This window comes from Sciurus carolinensis, chromosome 1 (assembly GCF_902686445.1).
Source record: "Sciurus carolinensis chromosome 1, mSciCar1.2, whole genome shotgun sequence".
NCBI classification, from domain to species: domain Eukaryota; kingdom Metazoa; phylum Chordata; class Mammalia; order Rodentia; family Sciuridae; genus Sciurus; species Sciurus carolinensis.
In genome coordinates, this window is record NC_062213.1 from 146,639,256 (window position 1) to 146,656,916 (window position 17,661).

Genomic DNA, 17,661 nt, shown 5'->3' on the forward strand with positions numbered 1-17,661 from the left:
TATGTGGTAGGTTATAAAGGACAGAATATAGTTAATAGGGAAATTAGTATTTGAAGAGTTAAGAATTTCTGTGGTAATTCATACAAGACTTGGCCTTTTAATTTTCAATTGGTTAATGGGAATATTTATTATTTTAAAGCAGGTGATAAGGATTTGGGATGCCTATTTTAGAAAATGCAGTGAGAAAGATGGATTTGAGAAGTCAATTAGAAAATCCCTTCAGTAGTCTCAAGGGAAGCGATACCAATATAATTAAGATTGTAACAGTGGTAATATGGGGATGCAGGAAAGAATCAAGGCACATTTAAGAGGTAGGATTGATAAACTTTATAAAGGTACAGTATAATATGTTGGAATCAGACAGGCCAGGTACAAAAAACTGGTTCTGCTTCATGTTAGTTTTGTGATCTAGCTTGAATGGTAAAATGTTTTTGAGATTTAATTCTCTCATGGGTCAAATGGGAGTAATGGGGATTGCTGAGAGTATTAAATGTTCATGTGTGCTAAGTATTTAGAACAGTAGACCTGACTCTTTGGTACTAAAATCTGATACACAAGAAGACATAGAAAGTAATGTGGATTAAAAGCATAAAGTAGAATCCTGGATCTGTGGCTTTTAAATTATGTGGACTTGAAAAAATTACTTTGTATCTCTGAAGCTCAATTTCTTAATCTTTAAGGGAGATTAAATTTAAAGTACCATCAAAAAAAGGGTTACTGGGAGAATTAGAAAATGTACTTAAATACATAGTATAGTGTCGAAGGTATACAAGAGGCACTCAATAAATATTAGCTTTCCTTTTCTTCTTAACTTAATCTCCAGAGCAACCAATGGTTACTGGCACTGTCTAAAGAAAATTTGTCCTTAAAAACCATTCTGATAATACTCTAGTTATATTCTTACTGTCAAAGTAGAAATGAGTATTCAGATGATAATGAATGTCTTTACATTTCAACAAAACAAGCACAATGTTAAATTACCTCTACAAGCAGCTTTCCAAAAGTTTTCCTTTCCAGGGCATACTTGGTAGCTTCATCCAAAGCTCTTTGCCCTAATCCAACAGCACCAGCTGCTACCTAGTATTTTAACAGTTTATAAAGCAAAAGTTAATGTTGTCTTTAAAACACAATATATGGCTACCTGCCTAAGATTCTAAATTAAGGATTATGTAAAGAGAAAATTACCTATAGCTTAAGGCATTTGGAGAATGGGGGGTGAGGAGAGACAGGCTTACATTATTTATGAATTAAAGGTAGTGGCAAGGGCTGGGGATGTACTTAGTGGTAAAGCATGCACTTAGCATGCAAGAAGCCCTTGGTTTGATCCCCAGTACCAACCCTCCCTGCAAAAAGGTAATGGTAGGCATTTGTAAGGTGCAGGATCATAACCTAGAAGACAGACATTCTCTGTTTGAAAAGGGAAAACCTTCTGAGGGGAAATACTCTTAAAGGAATAAGAAATGAGTACATAATCAACAAAAATGTCCAAGTATGTGGACTGCCTCTCTATAAATCTACAGAAGCTACATTAATTTTGCATCTGCTAAAATAATTTCTATGAGTAGCAAAAAAAGCTGAAGAATTACATAAGATAAAATTAACATTTCCCCTTCACTCTTACTGAAATAAAGATATTTAACAACACACCAAGTTTTGTAATCCTAGTTGCTTGGATGCTGAGGCAGGAATATGGAAAGTTTAAAGTCAGCCTCAGCAGATTAGCAAGGCCCTAAGCAACTCAGGGAGACCCTGTCTCTAAATAAAACCCAAAAAAGGGCTGGGGATGTGGCTCAGTGTTTAAGTGCCCCTGAGTTCAATACCCAGTATATAAAAACAAACCACCAAGCACATGATGTTAAAATAAAATTTACTTAATGTAATAAAGGATTTTATAAACATTATCAACTCATTACTTACTATTGGTCTGGTTCTATCAAAAACTCCCATTGCAATTTTGAAACCAGCTCCCTCACCAATTAAAACATTTTCTTTAGGCACTTTCACATCTTCAAAGACAATTCCTCTTGTATCTGAACATCGCTGGCCCATGTTTAACTCCTAACAGGAAAATTGTCATATTTTAATATTTATATTGTCTCAACTTCAACCAATGTTGGATGCCTTGATCCAGTTATCTAAAGCAGGGGCAACACACTATGGCCTTAATCTGTTTTTGTAAATAAAGCTTTACTGGAATTCAAGCACACCTGTCTATTTATATATTTTCAATGGCTACTTTCCTTGTCACAATGGCAGAATTGATAAGTTGCAACAGAGACCATGTGGCCCACAATTTAGACCTTTGCAAAACCCTCCTGTTTGCCAAACCCCAGTCGAATTGATACTTCATAAACTTTGAAACCAACACTAGTCTAAAGGTCTACAAATTGATTATACTTTGTATATGTTGTATACTTTTTTACCATGAGTGTCAGGAAAAACATTTAGCAAACATAATCTGATTAGGACCTTTAATCTTAGCTTAATTTAGCAATGTAATTTGCTGAGTAAAACTGGATTTTGTTTTCTCCTCTTTCTTAGAGTTAGGTTTAGTAGAGGCAAGAGGATTGCAGGTTCAAGCCCAGACTCAGCAACCTGTTTCAAAGTTAAAAAATAAAACACAGTGAGGATGTAGCTCAGTAGTAGAGTGCCCAGTATAGGAAAAGAAAAATCAGGTTTACGAAGTCAAATTTACATACAGAAAAATTTTAGGTCGTTTCCCCTTATCTGAAGGAAGTATATTCCAAGATTCCCAGTGGATGCCTGAAACTGTGAATTGTACCAAATCTTTCATATACTATTTATATATGTGCATATTTATAAATTTTATCATATGTACATATATAGGATCACATAGGTATATATGATATATATCATATGCACATACAAATATATGATAGTTTAATTATAAATTAGGCACCGTACAGATTTTGTTACAATAGTAACAAATACAATAGTAAAAAAATTGACCAGTTATAATAATACACCATAATAAAAGTTATTAAAAACTTATTTTGGTTTTATTTCTATAATTTTTCATTGAATATTTTCAGATCATGGTTGACCACAGGTAATTGAAACCATGAAAAACTGCAGATAAGGAGGGGAATACTGTATACATTTATAATACTTTTTGACAAATGTATATATGCATAACCAACATCACAATCAAGATACAGGATATTTTGGTACCCCAAAAAGTTACATTATTCACCTGTACAGTAAATTCTCTTATTCTGTTACTACCTCAGGCAACTACTGATCTGATTTTTTCCCCATATAGCTTTTCCTTTTCCAGAATGTCATCTAGTGGAATAAAAAGATCAGCCTTCTGTGTCTGACTTTTCACTTGGCATAGTGTTTTTTATGTTTCTGTACTATGAATATTCATTTCTTTTGTGGTTGAGTAGGATTCTACTATATGGATGTATCGTGTATTTATTATCTGCCAGGTGATGGTCCTTTTCCTCTAAGATCTACCCCTGACACCTTTCTTTTCCCTTTTCCTCTCTAGCTTCCATAAATGAGAAAAAACACAGGACTCTTGACTTTCTGAGTTTGGCTTATTTCACTTAACATAATGACCTTAATTTCCATCTATTTTTCTGCAAAATGACACAATTTCATTCTTCCTTATGGTTGAATAAAATTCCACTTGAACTATACACCATTTTCTTTATCCATTCATCCACTTAAGAACAACCAGGCTGGTTCCATAGTTAGTCTATTGTGAATTGTGCTACTATAAATGTGGGTATGCATTTGTATCACTTTAATTCTTCAGAATAAATACTGAGGAGTGGTATAGGTGGTTTATACAGTTGTTCCATGCCACCACATAGTCTTTTGAGAAACCTCCATACTGATTCCCATTGTGGTTGTACTACTTTACAATCCCACCAACAGTGTAAAAGTATTCCTTTTTCTCTACATCCTCTCCAGCGTTCATTATTTGTATTCTTGATAGCTGTCATTCTGACTGGAGTGAGATGAAATCTCAGTGTAATTTTGATTAGCATTTTCCTAATTCCTAACGATGTTGAACCATTTTTCATGTATTTATTGGCCATTTGTATGTCTTCTTTTGAGAAGTGTCTGGTTCATTTGCCTATTTATTAATAGGTATTTTTTTGTTGTTAATTTTTTGAGTTCTTTGTATATTCTGGATATTAATCCTCTGTCAGAAGAGTAGTTAGCAAAGATTTTTTTTTCCATTCTGTAAGTTCTCTCTTGACATTCATGTTTCCTTTGCTGTGCAGATGTTTAATTTGATGTCCTTTCCTTTATTAACTCTTGGCATTATTTCCTGAACTTTATGGGTCCTATAGAGAAATTTGTTGCCTGTGCCTATATGTCAGAGATGCATAGTTTCTGGTCTAATTTCTAGGTTTTCGATCCCTGTTGAGCTGACCTGTACAGAATGAGAGAGAAAGATCTAGCCTCTTTCTTCTATATATGGATAACCAGTTTCACTAGTACCTTCTGTTAAAAGAGCTGTGTTTTCTCCAATGTACGTTTTTGGCATCTTTATCAAGGATCAGATGACTGTTTGTGTTTGTGTCTATATTTCTTATTCTGTACCACTGGTGTATGTTTCTGTTTTTATGTCAATACCATGCAGTTTTTGTTATTATAGCTCTGTAGTATAATTTGAAGTCAGGTATTGTATGCCTCCAGCATTGTTTTTTTTTTTTGTTTTGTTTGGAATTGCTTTGGCTGTTCTTCAAAATGAATTTTTGGACTATTTTTCCCTAGTTCTGTGAAGAATGGCATTAGTATTTTGATGGGGATTGAAGGATTGCATTGAACCTGAATATTGCTTTTGGTAGTATGGTCACTGGTAGTATGGTCATTTTGACAATTTTATTTCTGCCTATCTGTGAACCTGGGAGATCTTTCCATATTCTTGTGTCTTCTTCAGTTTCTTTCTGTAATGTTCTGTATCTGTTATCATAGAGGTTCTCTTTCACCTCCTTGGTTAGAATTATTCCTAGGTGTTTTTAAAATTTATTTTATCTTTTTTAAGGTTATTATGAATGGGATTGTTTTCCTGATTTCATTTTTAGCAGATTCAATATTGGTGTATAGAAATGACTGATTTTTCTATGTTGATTCTATAATCTGATACTTTGCTGAATTTGTTTATTAACTCTAGTAATCTTCTGGTAGATCTTTTTAGATCTAAGTACAGAATGGTGTCATCTGCAAACAGTGATCATTTAACTTCTTCCTTTCCTATTTTTATCACTTTTATTTCTTTCTCTTGACTAATTGCTCTGCCTGAAATTTCTGGTACTATATTGAACAGGAGCGGTGAGAGTTAACATCCTGGTCCAATTCCAGATTTTCAAGGAAATGCTTTCAGTTTTTCCCTACTCATTATGATGTTGATTTTGAGTTTGTCCTATGTAGCATTTATGATGATGTTTCCTCTCAATTTTAGCAATCAGTAACAAACCAACCCAAACATTTGTGCATAGGACTTTGTTTTCATTTCTCTCACATAAATACCTAGAAGTACTGGGTTATGTGGTGTCTGTTTAAATTTATAATAAACTGCTACACTATATATTTGTTCAACTTTTTGCTTTGAAACTTTTCAAACCAATGGAAGAGTTGTACAGGTAGTATAATGAATACTTAAATACCCTTTACTTAGATTCACTAATTGTTGACATTTTGACACATTTACTTTGTTTCTTTCACTATGTATACAACTATTAGCATCATATTGAATTATCTGAGAGAAAGTTGCAAACAATGACTCTCCTCCTTAAGGAAAAATCTTAATCTTGCTTTAATAAGCAGGATGAGAAATTGGTGATGGAAACATAAAAGCTGTAAGCTTATCCTTTAATTTTCTTGTTTAAATATTAATAATATTCTTCTAGGTTTTAATAAATCGTGATGGTATATAGTTTGAAGAAACCAACATCCCTTCATTTTGCTTTTATAAATTAATAAACTCTAGTACCTTAGACTAACATTCAGGTATAATGAAAAAACATTATTTACAAAACACTGAATCACCTTCAAGCCCCACATTTAAAACCAAAATGTTTCCTAGCTTTAATTCAAACTATATAATTTTTAAAACACAAAACATTTTGAAAACATCAAATTTTGCAAATGGCAATTTGTTTCAAAAATATTTGAGGAGGCTTAGATATATATAATATATCTGTTATATATCTTAGATATATACAATATATCTGTTTCCCCCCCACTAGAAAGTGAGTTCCCTAAAATCAGGGATTTTGTCTATTTTAATAAATGTACTATCCCTAATACCTAGAATGGTGCCTAATACATAGTACGTACTCAGTAATAGTATTTATTGAATTAGAGATGCTTTAAGTGAGAAAATTGGATAAAAAGAAAATGAGATTAGAAATAGCAAGACAAAATCAGGAGTAGATTTACTACTGAAAAAAGATGTAAGTTGCTAGGTCTTTCATACTTTCTTTTTGCAGATGGGCCACATAGTTGGCCCTGAGATTGCTAGCAACTATCCCTAAGAAGAAAACATGACCTGTTACACAAATTAAATTCAATTTATTGGAAGAAACACAACATCCTTAGTACTTATATTTTGTTATGTAAACAATACCACTGGGTATATTTATAATGTGAAGTCAATCTTTAGTGTCTTCTCTTAAAAAACACAGCACAAAATATCAGAAACTCCAGTGGACAAGGTCCCAGAAGACCTTGTTACTGATCTCAATTCAGCCTCTTAAGTTTGTGACCTTAAATAAATCATTAACTTGGATCTCAATTTCAATATTCTGTGAAGAGATTGAAACAAATAACAACTGGGCGTGGTGGCACATGCCTCATAATCCCAGCGGCTCAGGAGGCTGAGACAGGAGCATCAAGAGTTCAAAGCCAGCCTTAGCAATGGCAAGGAGCTAAGGAACTCAGTGAGACCCTGTCTCTAAACAAAATACAAAATAGGGCTGGGGATGTGGCTCAGTGGTCAAGTGCCCCTGAGTTCAATCCCTGGTACCAAAAAAAAAAAAAGAAAAAGAAAAAGAAAAAAGAAGTAACACATAGGGTAACTTCCACCTTTAAAATTCTATGACTTAAAAGAGAAGTTTATATACTTCTATTTTAAAGAGGTTTGGATACAACAGAAGAGATACTTTTTTGTTGCAGTGCTAGGGATTGGACCCTGGGTGGTCTACCACTAAGCTATATCCCCTTTCCATTTTATTTTGAAACAGGGTCTCCATAAATTGTCTAGGCTTATCTCCAACTCCTGCTTCAGCCTCCTGAATAGCTGGAATTACAGGCATGCACCATGACATCAAAGAGATTCTGATGACTTTTTAGGATTCTATACATTTAAAAGACTGGTTTAGAACTTTTTTTAAACTCAACCAATCCAAATTAGTTTCTCCAGTTCAAGCTATGCAGACCTATTCTAATATCTGACTAGAAAATCTGTACTTTTCCCCATCTGGGAAGAAGAAAATATGTTCATGTAACCTCCGGTAATTCATAATTAACTTACACAATTCCTCCTTTGCCATAGGTACAGACATTGTCTAATTATAGTTTTTTTTTTTTTTCCCTGCCACCATCAGAGCCATTGGCATTCATCAGCTCTCTCTAATGTCCCTGCCAACACAGGCTTCATTACAGGCTCAGAATTAGATTCTTAAACCATGCTTTGTAAGCTCCCACTAGGACTACTGTAATGACTACATTTCTTTTGATTTGTCAAGTTTTAAGTGCTAAATTATCTCCACACATTCAGATTACAACCTTTTTCAAATATGTCAAACTACCTTTTCTTATTTAAATAAAACTTTCTTGCTGTTTCACATTCTAGGCACTTTTCCATTCTCACATTATCTCAGGCATAGATGGTTCTCTCAATGTTGTATAATCTTTGGTAGTCCATTTATGTCACATTAACACACGAAATGGGCACAATGTCACTTATCATACCAAAAGCTTATGGTGAGGACCCAAGAGGAAAGAGTGAGAAAGTCCTTTGAAATATAAATGATAGTGTGATTTCTGTTTCATTATACCTTACAACTGTTATCAGTATTCTCCATAGGTTGGTACTATGATTAGGCAATCTATCAAAATAACTTTAAATAACTATTCTCCATTCAAAGTCTTCAGCAACACATAAACTATTTCACATGCTATCATCAAAACACAGCTCTATTTTTATATTTTAATTAAAGAAAACAAATAGTAATTTTGATAATTATAGTTAAAATTAATATTTGATATCTTTTTCACTGATAAATGTACATTTTACCTTTTTTCCAATCTGCACTCCTGGGGTATCTGCTTCCACAATAAATCCAGTAAAGGCTTTATTAGCAGGAGTTTTAGGATCTGGATCAGAACGTGCCAATAAAAAATACCTAATATAAATACACACAATAATAGTGATAATGATATTAATTAATAAAGCACATGGTGAATACTATCTCAATCCTCTCAACTATCCCAATTATTATTACTCACAGCTTATTATAGAAAATGAAGACTCAGATGGGTTACAAAGCCTGCTCAAGTTACATTTCTACTATGTGACACAATTAGTATTTCAACCCAGGTTTACTTCTTAACTAATACAGTATTTAACTTTTTCTTTTTAGTATAAGTTAAGATTCCTTGTATAAAGATAATGTAGTATGAAAAGTATATATAGGTTGGAGTTAGCATTTTTTCCCTCCCACAAACCAATTTTTTTTTTCTTTTGCAGTACGAAGATTAAACCCAGGGTCACTCTACCAATGAACTACATTCCTAGTCCTTTTGTGTGTTTTGTGTTTTTGTACCAAGGATTAAGCCCAGGGGCACTTAATCACTTAAGATGAATCCCAGCCCCTTTTATTTTATTTTGAGACAGGGTCTTGCTAAGTTCCCTAGGGCCTTGCTAAATTGCTGAGGCTAGCCTTGAACTTGCAATCTTCCTGCCTTAGGCTCCTGAGTCTCTGAGATTATAGGCATGTGCCATCACACACAGGTTGCAAACCAATTTTATTCTTTAAGGAACAAGTTATCTGGAAAAAGGAGGGCAAAGAGAGTTGCCTATGAAGATGAATAATACATTTTGAGTATTATGTTCTATGTTCTGACTACTACTGTCCCATTTATGTAGCAAAGTCAATATATTTGTTAGAGTTAAATGATGAATATTTGCTGGTTCCTCCCTCCAGTATTTTGCTCAGAAAGATTTTTAAACAAAGCATGAGGGGGAAAATGCTAAATATTCAAAATGTTGCATATACATGGGAATTTTTCTAAAATTTTTTTTAAAAGTCAGTCATGATGGTGCACACCTATATAATCCCAGCAACCCAGGAAGCTAACGCAGGAGGATCACAAATTTGTGGCTAGCTTCAGCAATTTATGGAGACCCTGTCTCAGAAGGAAGAAAATAATAAAAAGCAAAAAAAAAGTACAGGGGATAATTTAGTGGTAGACTGCATGTTTGGCATGTGTAAGACCCTGGGTTCAATCACAGGCAGCACCAAAAAAACAAAACAAAAGGGCATATTCCTCCTTAAATAACAAATGTATTTCCTGTGCTTTGAACTAATAAACTACCTTGACTCTATAGTTTTATTTAATAATGGGAAAAAAAAAAGAAAATTGTTTTCTAACTTTATGTATTACCTAATTTGTATGTGAAGACTTGTACTTAGTTCTTAAAACTGGATATTTCAAATTGTGTTATTAGATTTCTCTCAACTTATTAAATTTTAATAGTTACTTCTTAATTTTTGGTACCAGGGATTGAACCAAGAGCACTTAACCATGGAGCCACATCTCAGGCTGTTTTTCTGTTTTGTATTGTTTTTGTTTTTGAGACAGGGTCTTGCTAAATTGCTGAGGCTGGCTCTTAACTTGTGATCCTCCTGTCTCAGCCTCCTGAGTTTCTGGGATTACAGGCATTCACCACCACCCCCAGCTAATAGTGATGACTTGCTGATATTGGGATGCTTAATGATAAAGTTATAGCACTTTATTACAATGGATATATTTAGGATACTTAAAAGGGACTGATATATATTTAAAAGAAATAACTTCCTCCTAGACTCATTCCCAGGAATGATTGTTTTTATTTATTTGGGGGGGTGCTGGGGATTGAACAAACATTCTTATGTATGCTAAGCAGGTGCTGTAACACCACCGACCACTGAACTAAACCCCCAGACCCCAGGCCTCCCCCTCAACCCCCCCCCCTTTTTTTGTACTGGGGATTGAATCAAGAGGTGCTTTACCCAGCCATATGCCCAGTCCTTTTTATTTCTGAGACAGGGTCTCACTAAGTTGCTGAGGATCTTGCTAAGTTGCTAAGGCTGGCCTCCAACTTGTGACTCTCCTGCCTCAGTCTACTGAATCATTGAGATTATAGGTGTGCACCATCACACCCTACCCACAAAATGCCTACTAAAAATAACCTATTTATATACTTGTAGTGATGGGCAAATACATACTAAACACATATTGGATAGCACTGTTGGGAAGCTTGTTCTTATGAGTTAAACTCTACATTTTTCTGACTTTCATTCATTAATTCTATGTTTGATTTTTGCAGTTCTGGGGATTGAACCCAGGGGCATTCTACTACTGAGCTACAACCCTATTTCTTTCTATTTTTTATTTTGAGTTGCAGTGTCACTAAGTTGTTCAGGCTGGCCTCAACTTGTGATCCTCCTGCCTTAGTCTCCTGAGAGGTTGGAATTACAGGCATGTACCACCACACCTGGCTCATCCTTTAACTCTAAACTGGCTTCCTGAAGTAAACATACAAGCCTACTAGTCTTCCTATATAATATTACTTCAAAAATTTCAAGATTATTCCAAAATAACTAAACCTAAGTGCTTTACTTTTCATAACACGTCCTTTAGCTTCCTCCTAACACAAGACACTTACCTACTTCTGGATTTAATCTATTTTTTTAAATATATATCTTAAAATGTGTTGCCCAGAACTTTCTTTTTAAACTCTTGTTTGATGCTATATCTCTATTACTTCTGCTTGAAATTATATTAGCTCCCCCTCTACACCTGGTGTTAGGGATTAAACTCAGGGCTGAACACACATTAGGCAAGTGCTCTAAACATATATTTAGAGTGTACCCCCAGCCATATATTTGGTTTTTAAAGGCTGACATATCATATTGTTTAATCCCATTAAATTTATAGTTATTTATTAGACTTTACTCTTATTTTTTAACAAGTATTTTTTAATACTTCATATTTAAACAAAGGATCTTTTGATCTTTGGTTGACCATAACATTATTTTTAGACCCATATATTTGGAACTATGTACATATATATGCATATATATGTGTACACACACACACACACACACACACACACACACAGTGTGTATAAATATACATATGCTTTTTATTTAATTATTATTTTTTGGTAGTACTGGGGATTGAACCCAAGGCAAATGCTCTACCATTAAGCTACATCCCCAAACCCCTTTTAGATAATATTAACGTCAAATTCAGAATTCCCTAAAAGTCTCTCCTTATTTATGGGATCAGAGAGATGTACTATACCAATAACTATCCTTTTTCCTCATACTTTTAGGGGTTCCAAGAAAGTGCTAGTATAGGAGATGGGTAAGTGGAGCTAAGTCAAACAGAGGGAATGCTAGCCTTCATAATCAAATTTAACCAGAGTAGCTATTTTATTTTACAAATTAATTTTTTTAATCTGAAACAAGCACTTAAGGGGCTTCAAAATAGTTCTTGATTCATGGAACTGTTTATAATCTCTTATGGACCTTCCAGTTCATGAACATGATTTACTTTAATTATGTGGTTTAAAAATAAGGGAAGAGTTCAATGTGGTGGTGTATGCCTATAATCCCAGCTACTCAGAAGTCTGAGGAGAGTTCACAAGTTCAAGGCCAGCCTGGGAAACTTAGCAAGTCCCTCTCTCAAATTAAAAAATAAAAAGGGCTGGGCATATAGCTCAGTGGCAGAGCACTACTAGGTTCAATCCTCAGTACCACCAAAAAATTTTTAAAAATAAATAAATAAAAAGAGGAAGAAAGGGAAAATTCTGAACATAAAGTAATTAAGAAGAAATACACAGAGATATTTCAAAAAGCATACCAATTAGCTTTTCCTCCATTGGTTATCCACATCTTCTGACCATTAATAATATACTCATCTCCTTTCTTTTCTGCTCTGGTCTTTATACCAGCTACATCAGAGCCTGCTCCTGGTTCTGTTACACAGTAGGCCTTGAACATATGGAATAAAAGGAAAAAATAAATTCTAAGTAGTCAATTACAAATGTTTGGATACAGAATTTTGTTTTGTCTTGTTTCTGCAATATTGGGGACTGAATGCAAGGTTTCACACATGAAAGGCAAACACTCTACCACTAAGCTGTAGCACCATCACAGTTCCCATATTTTATTTTTGAAGCAAGTATTTAAATTATTTTCAAAATATCAATAATTAAAATTTTTAGAAAATCAAATAAATGTCTCAAATGTAAAAATATATAATGTATAAATTAAAATTGGGTGTAGGACACTAATAAACAGTATCAAAAATTAAAATGCTAGGTATCTTCAAACAAATTCAATTCAATTTAATATGTACTCATTTACTAGAACATTTCACTATCTACTATATACTAGATTACAAACTAGGAAGATGGGAAACCAGAGATGAAAGACATCCTGTCCTCGAGATTTTTACAGTGTAACAGTGAAGATAAATAACCTTATTGTTAATATACGTCTAAATGTGAAAATTATACATAAAGAAGTTGAGAAACTATCTTACTAGAAATGATGCTTAAATTAAGTCTGAAATGGAAGAGAGATTCTTTGGGAGGAGGAATAAGGATTGGTCAGTGGATATATACCGTCTAAAGACATAGGTTCATTGCCCTTAAGTTATTTAAGAATCAAAAGAAGAAATCCTAATTTAAATTCAAAGTAAAAAATAATTACCAAATCTACAGGAGGGTTTGGAGATGATGGGAGGTAAGGAGGTTGAAAAGAAGTAAAAGTCACTGGAAAAGATAAGTTTTAAGTGACGAGAGTCAGGCAAACAGATCTAAGGCACCGGAAGAATGAAGGAGCAATTATATGGAGGAAACTACCAAAAGTTCAGTACTAAAACATAAAGAGAAACTTAAAGGCATGAAGAGAGGCTGGTGAGGCAGGCAGGGAAGAGGTCATGGAGGTCAAATGATATCCCATGCTGAGGAGAGCATATTTTTATGCATTCAACAGAATAGTTAACTGACTGCTTACTATTATGCCATGGAATCTTAAGGAATCAAATAGATGGGCTCTGACAGAATACAGAACACTCTAGTATGCAAAAGTGAATAGTATATGTATATTTTTAGAGGAAGTCAGATTTGGAGATGGATTCATAAATTTAAAAATTGGATTCATAAATTTAAAAATACCATAAGTACTACTGCAATCGATAATATAGAACCACTGAATGCTTTTGTAAACATATTTGTAAAACATATTTGCAAACACATGTTGATGTGCTTTACAGATAGTTTATTACAAAAGTTTGAAGGATGGATTTAAAGGGAAATATCAATAACAGTAAGAATCACTACTCCTTTCAGGTGCTGTTTGAATAAAAACCATATTCAAATATCTAAAGGGCTCTATATCCAAGAGAGGTAATTTGAACTAATGGAAGAAAACTATGGTGACATTATTAAAATATTTATTGGACACCTATAATGATATCAGAGTCAAATCATAAAAAGCATTGATAAAAACTGTCATTTGGTACCATGTAATTTTGGTTAGAGATGCTCCCAAAGGGAGCTACTTCAGAAAGTCTCCACTCCCAAGCACTCAAGGTAAGAAAACATGAGCATGATGGCTTTTGGACAGGGATGCTGTAGAGCAAACTCACTTTTCACAGAGGTTACCTGAACTAGATTACTCTATTTGGAGATTCAATAAGGTGTTCAGCATCAGTAACAAAATAAGGATCTATACAAATGAACTGTCCAGAAAAGATGACCCTCTAAAGTACCAAAATTCTAGGCTGGGGATATAGCTCAGGTGGTAGAGTGCTTGCCTTGGAAGCATAAGGCCCAGATTCAATCCCTAGCATTGCTAAATAAATAAATAAATAAATAAATAAATAAACAAATAAAAAATAAAGTACCAAAATTTTGTGTTAACCATCTTTAGGAATTTTTTTTTTTTTGAAATACACTATTAGACATATTTCTTCTTTATAATAAGGCAAAGTTTTTAGAGCTTATAAAATATATGGGCCTGTCTTTGGATACAAAATGGCTTGCTACTGGCTGGTTCTTCAGAGTTGTTCTTTTCTTATTTGACCACTGTTTAGTAATTAATTTACTTTTTCTAACCCTCTTTTAGAAGAAGCATCCCCCTTTTTTTTTTTTCATTGTAACTTATTCCCTTCTTTACTATTTGGTATGATACAGCATTACACACAAAATTGTAGTTTTTCATGTGTTTTTCTTATGCTACATCAAGACTGATACTTTTTCCATTGGTATTACAAGTACATAATACCAAGTGTTTAATAAATAATGTCTCTAAAATTTTTCATCTTCACTATCTAACTAGTTTGATTTTCAACACTTAGATGTTTGATGCAAACTAGAAGATCAAGGAAATCAAATCAGTACATTGTTTTGTGCATAATAAGTAAACTGACACTGGATAAAGATATAAGTCTATCAGACTGCTAACTCCTTGTAAGCAGAAATCCTATCGTATTTTCTATTCTATTCTCAGTCTATCTGGCTTAGTTCTCAAATATTTGTATAAGTGAAGCATTATGCTTTTCTTTGTTAATGATATTACCATCTCCTTACATTTATATAATTCACAAAGGAATATTGCATCTATTCTTTGTTTAAATATTTTGGGAGGTATTAAAGCATTTTAAAGGAAATTTAGGTTAGTTTTTATGTTTAAAAACAAAAAAATTAGGGTGAAGAGAAGATGATAAAACCAGAAAGAAAAATAATACACAGCAACATGTTTTGAGGTTCAAACAATTACTAGAGTATAAAATTGGCTCAAGTCTTCCTAATTACCAAAACAGAAAAAAAATAGTATTAGTTATAAGTTTCAACTGTGCATTTCCTTAAGTGAAGTCTGGTATATAGCATGAAAAGCAGTTATAAGAGAAGCAGTTTCCCTTAGTCATTAGATATGAAAGGCATTTTGCTAATCTATTTTTGCAACACTCAGTGAAGAAATTCCTATAGAAACAAAAATTGTCTTGTTTTTTATTTACTATATCCCTTTTAGACATTATACACTCCACATTTAGTAAAGACTTCAGGGTTAAATGACTATACAAGATTACATTGCTATTATATGACAAATCAAGACCTAAAACCTGGCCTTTAGACTCCAAGAATTGTTAGGCACATTCCAGCAATTTCCTAGCTCCATGAAAAATACATGATTTTAGGACAAGAGTTTTCTTTACCAGGATTTTTACACAGACTTCTGGATTCTAAGACAATGTTTAGACAAATGAGTTTTACTGAATATCCCCATAAACAAGTTGTTGAAGAGTTTACACTTGATCTTAGCCAAAGGTTAAGAAGTGATGAATCATCTAATGCTGCCTATATTTTAGGTGTATACTGCTTAACAAATGAAATATGGTTCTTAATTCTTATTCTAATATCATATATCTAATATTAATATAATAATTCTAACTTTCCAAAATGTTTTTGTACTACATGGCATTAAGAATTATGGTTTGCCCTTATTTATCTCCTTAGGAAGGGCATATGTGACCACAAGATCAGTAAGTTATAAATAAATAATAACAAACATATCTGTAAAGTTAATTCTAAAAGCCTGTGTTAATTTTTATGTATCAATTATTCATGACATTTTTTAAGAGCAAAAATCTAAGAAGTTTCAATATTAAACAACGTAGAACAGTAAAATAATTTGTGGTATATACAGTAGAGACCATATAACAGTAATAAATATCAAAGCATTTAAAAATAAGTAGAGCATAAGAAAGTGCTCATAATATTAAATAAAGATATAAAATTGCATGTCTAATATGATGTTAATATATGTGAAAATATTTATATATTTAAAGATCTGGTAGGTAATATAAAATAGCAATCCCAATTAACTTCATATCTGAAGAATTACAGATAGTTTTGCTCTTCTTGATACATTTCTAAATTTTCTCTAAGTATTTTACAACCAAAAAAAAGTATTTACTAAAATTTAAATAATGAACTGAATCAATATAAGTTAATAAAAATTCATAATTCATATATTTATTAACACTTTCTATTTTTACCCTCAGCTTCATATTTCAAGTATAACTACTGCTATTAAGCACTAGAATGGGAAAAATGTACAGAAAATCTTCATTAATTGAGAAGTTATCAAAAGAGGGTATAGTAAATGTACTTTTACATATATTGAAGGTATTAATAACAAAAGTTTGAATATTTGAATTATATTTAAAGACTCAAATACTTTAGCAATATCTATTTGTAAGTAGTATCATTATAAACATTTTATCAATGTATTATGGTAGGTTCTATGCTTCAATTTATTAACCCATGTCTATTAATATATATGCTACACAAATGAGAAGAATCTAGGTATTTTATACAGTTTTTAGATAATATAGAGAATGTTCAGACTAAACTCTAATTCCTAATTACCTAGTAAATATGTATGTCTTTATTAAGCAGTGTGCCTGACAAAATGAATAAAATAATTTATTTTCAAATATTGCTTTCTATTCCTTCAGATGAATTCTCTCAATTAGTTTAAAATTAATAATATTCTACTATATTTCAGTATTACAATCACACCCTAGATAAAATCTGGCTAATCAACAGGTAAAAGTTCTTCAGTAAAGAATAGTTTCAACTGTGGTATATATATACAATGGAATATTACTCAGCCATAAAGAATGATAAAATTATGGCATTTGACGGCAAATGGATGAAATTGGAGAATATCATGCTAAGTGAGATAAGCCAATCTCAAAAAAAACAAAGGACAAATGATATCACTAATAAGTGGATGATGACACATAATGGAGGGTGGGAGGGGTTAGTGTTAGGGTTAGAGCTAGGGTTAGGGAGGGGGGCAAGAATGGAGGAAGGAAGGACTGTATAGAGGGAAAAGAGGGGTGGGAGGGGTGGGGGGAAGGGAAAAAAATAACTAAATGAATCAAACAGCATTACTCTATGTAAATTTATGATTACACAAATGGTATGCCTTTACGCCATGTACAAACAGAGAAACAACATGTATCCCATTTGTTTACAATAAAATAATAATAAAAAAAAGAATAGTTTCAAAATAGAACCTTGTATGTGTTTGTATGAGTATGTGTGGTGATGTTTTTTTAAATTCAGTTCAAAAATTTGTTGAATTGCTTGCAAATAAAATGAAAAATATTCTCTCCAAGTCAACTGGCTATTGAAAAATAAGCTAATCTCTTTATTCACAAGTTTGTATTAGTTTCTTACTATTTTAAACATCTACTATTATACATTCAGTCTGAACTTCCTCAGAAGTGACTCCTCAGTAGAACCACTGAATTTCTGAACTGCAGAATTAAGTAGATAGTATTCCATTAAATAGATACTGTTCTCCTGAAAGTAAATAGGGGAAT

The 17,661-nt window shown here is 32.8% G+C and overlaps 1 protein-coding gene and 1 non-coding gene across 4 annotated transcripts in view; both read right to left on the reverse strand.

The window, feature by feature from the left end:
* Acadm (acyl-CoA dehydrogenase medium chain) overlaps positions 1-17,661 on the reverse strand; it is a 36,951-nt gene that overhangs the window by 10,266 nt on the left and 9,024 nt on the right. For 2 of the 3 annotated variants that reach the window (XM_047558184.1, XM_047558167.1), the window contains exons 7-10: positions 12,118-12,248; positions 8,282-8,390; positions 1,918-2,058; positions 982-1,077 (exon numbers count right to left, since the gene is read on the reverse strand). In XM_047558184.1, the coding sequence (XP_047414140.1) occupies positions 982-1,077; positions 1,918-2,058; positions 8,282-8,390; positions 12,118-12,248 (477 nt within the window). The remainder of the gene's footprint in view (positions 1-981; positions 1,078-1,917; positions 2,059-8,281; positions 8,391-12,117; positions 12,249-17,661) is intronic. The other variant, XM_047558177.1, reaches the window with a different exon arrangement.
* On the reverse strand, positions 7,577-7,656 carry LOC124968668 (small nucleolar RNA SNORD74). The gene has a single exon (XR_007105809.1). It is a non-coding gene; the product is annotated as a small nucleolar RNA SNORD74 (small nucleolar RNA).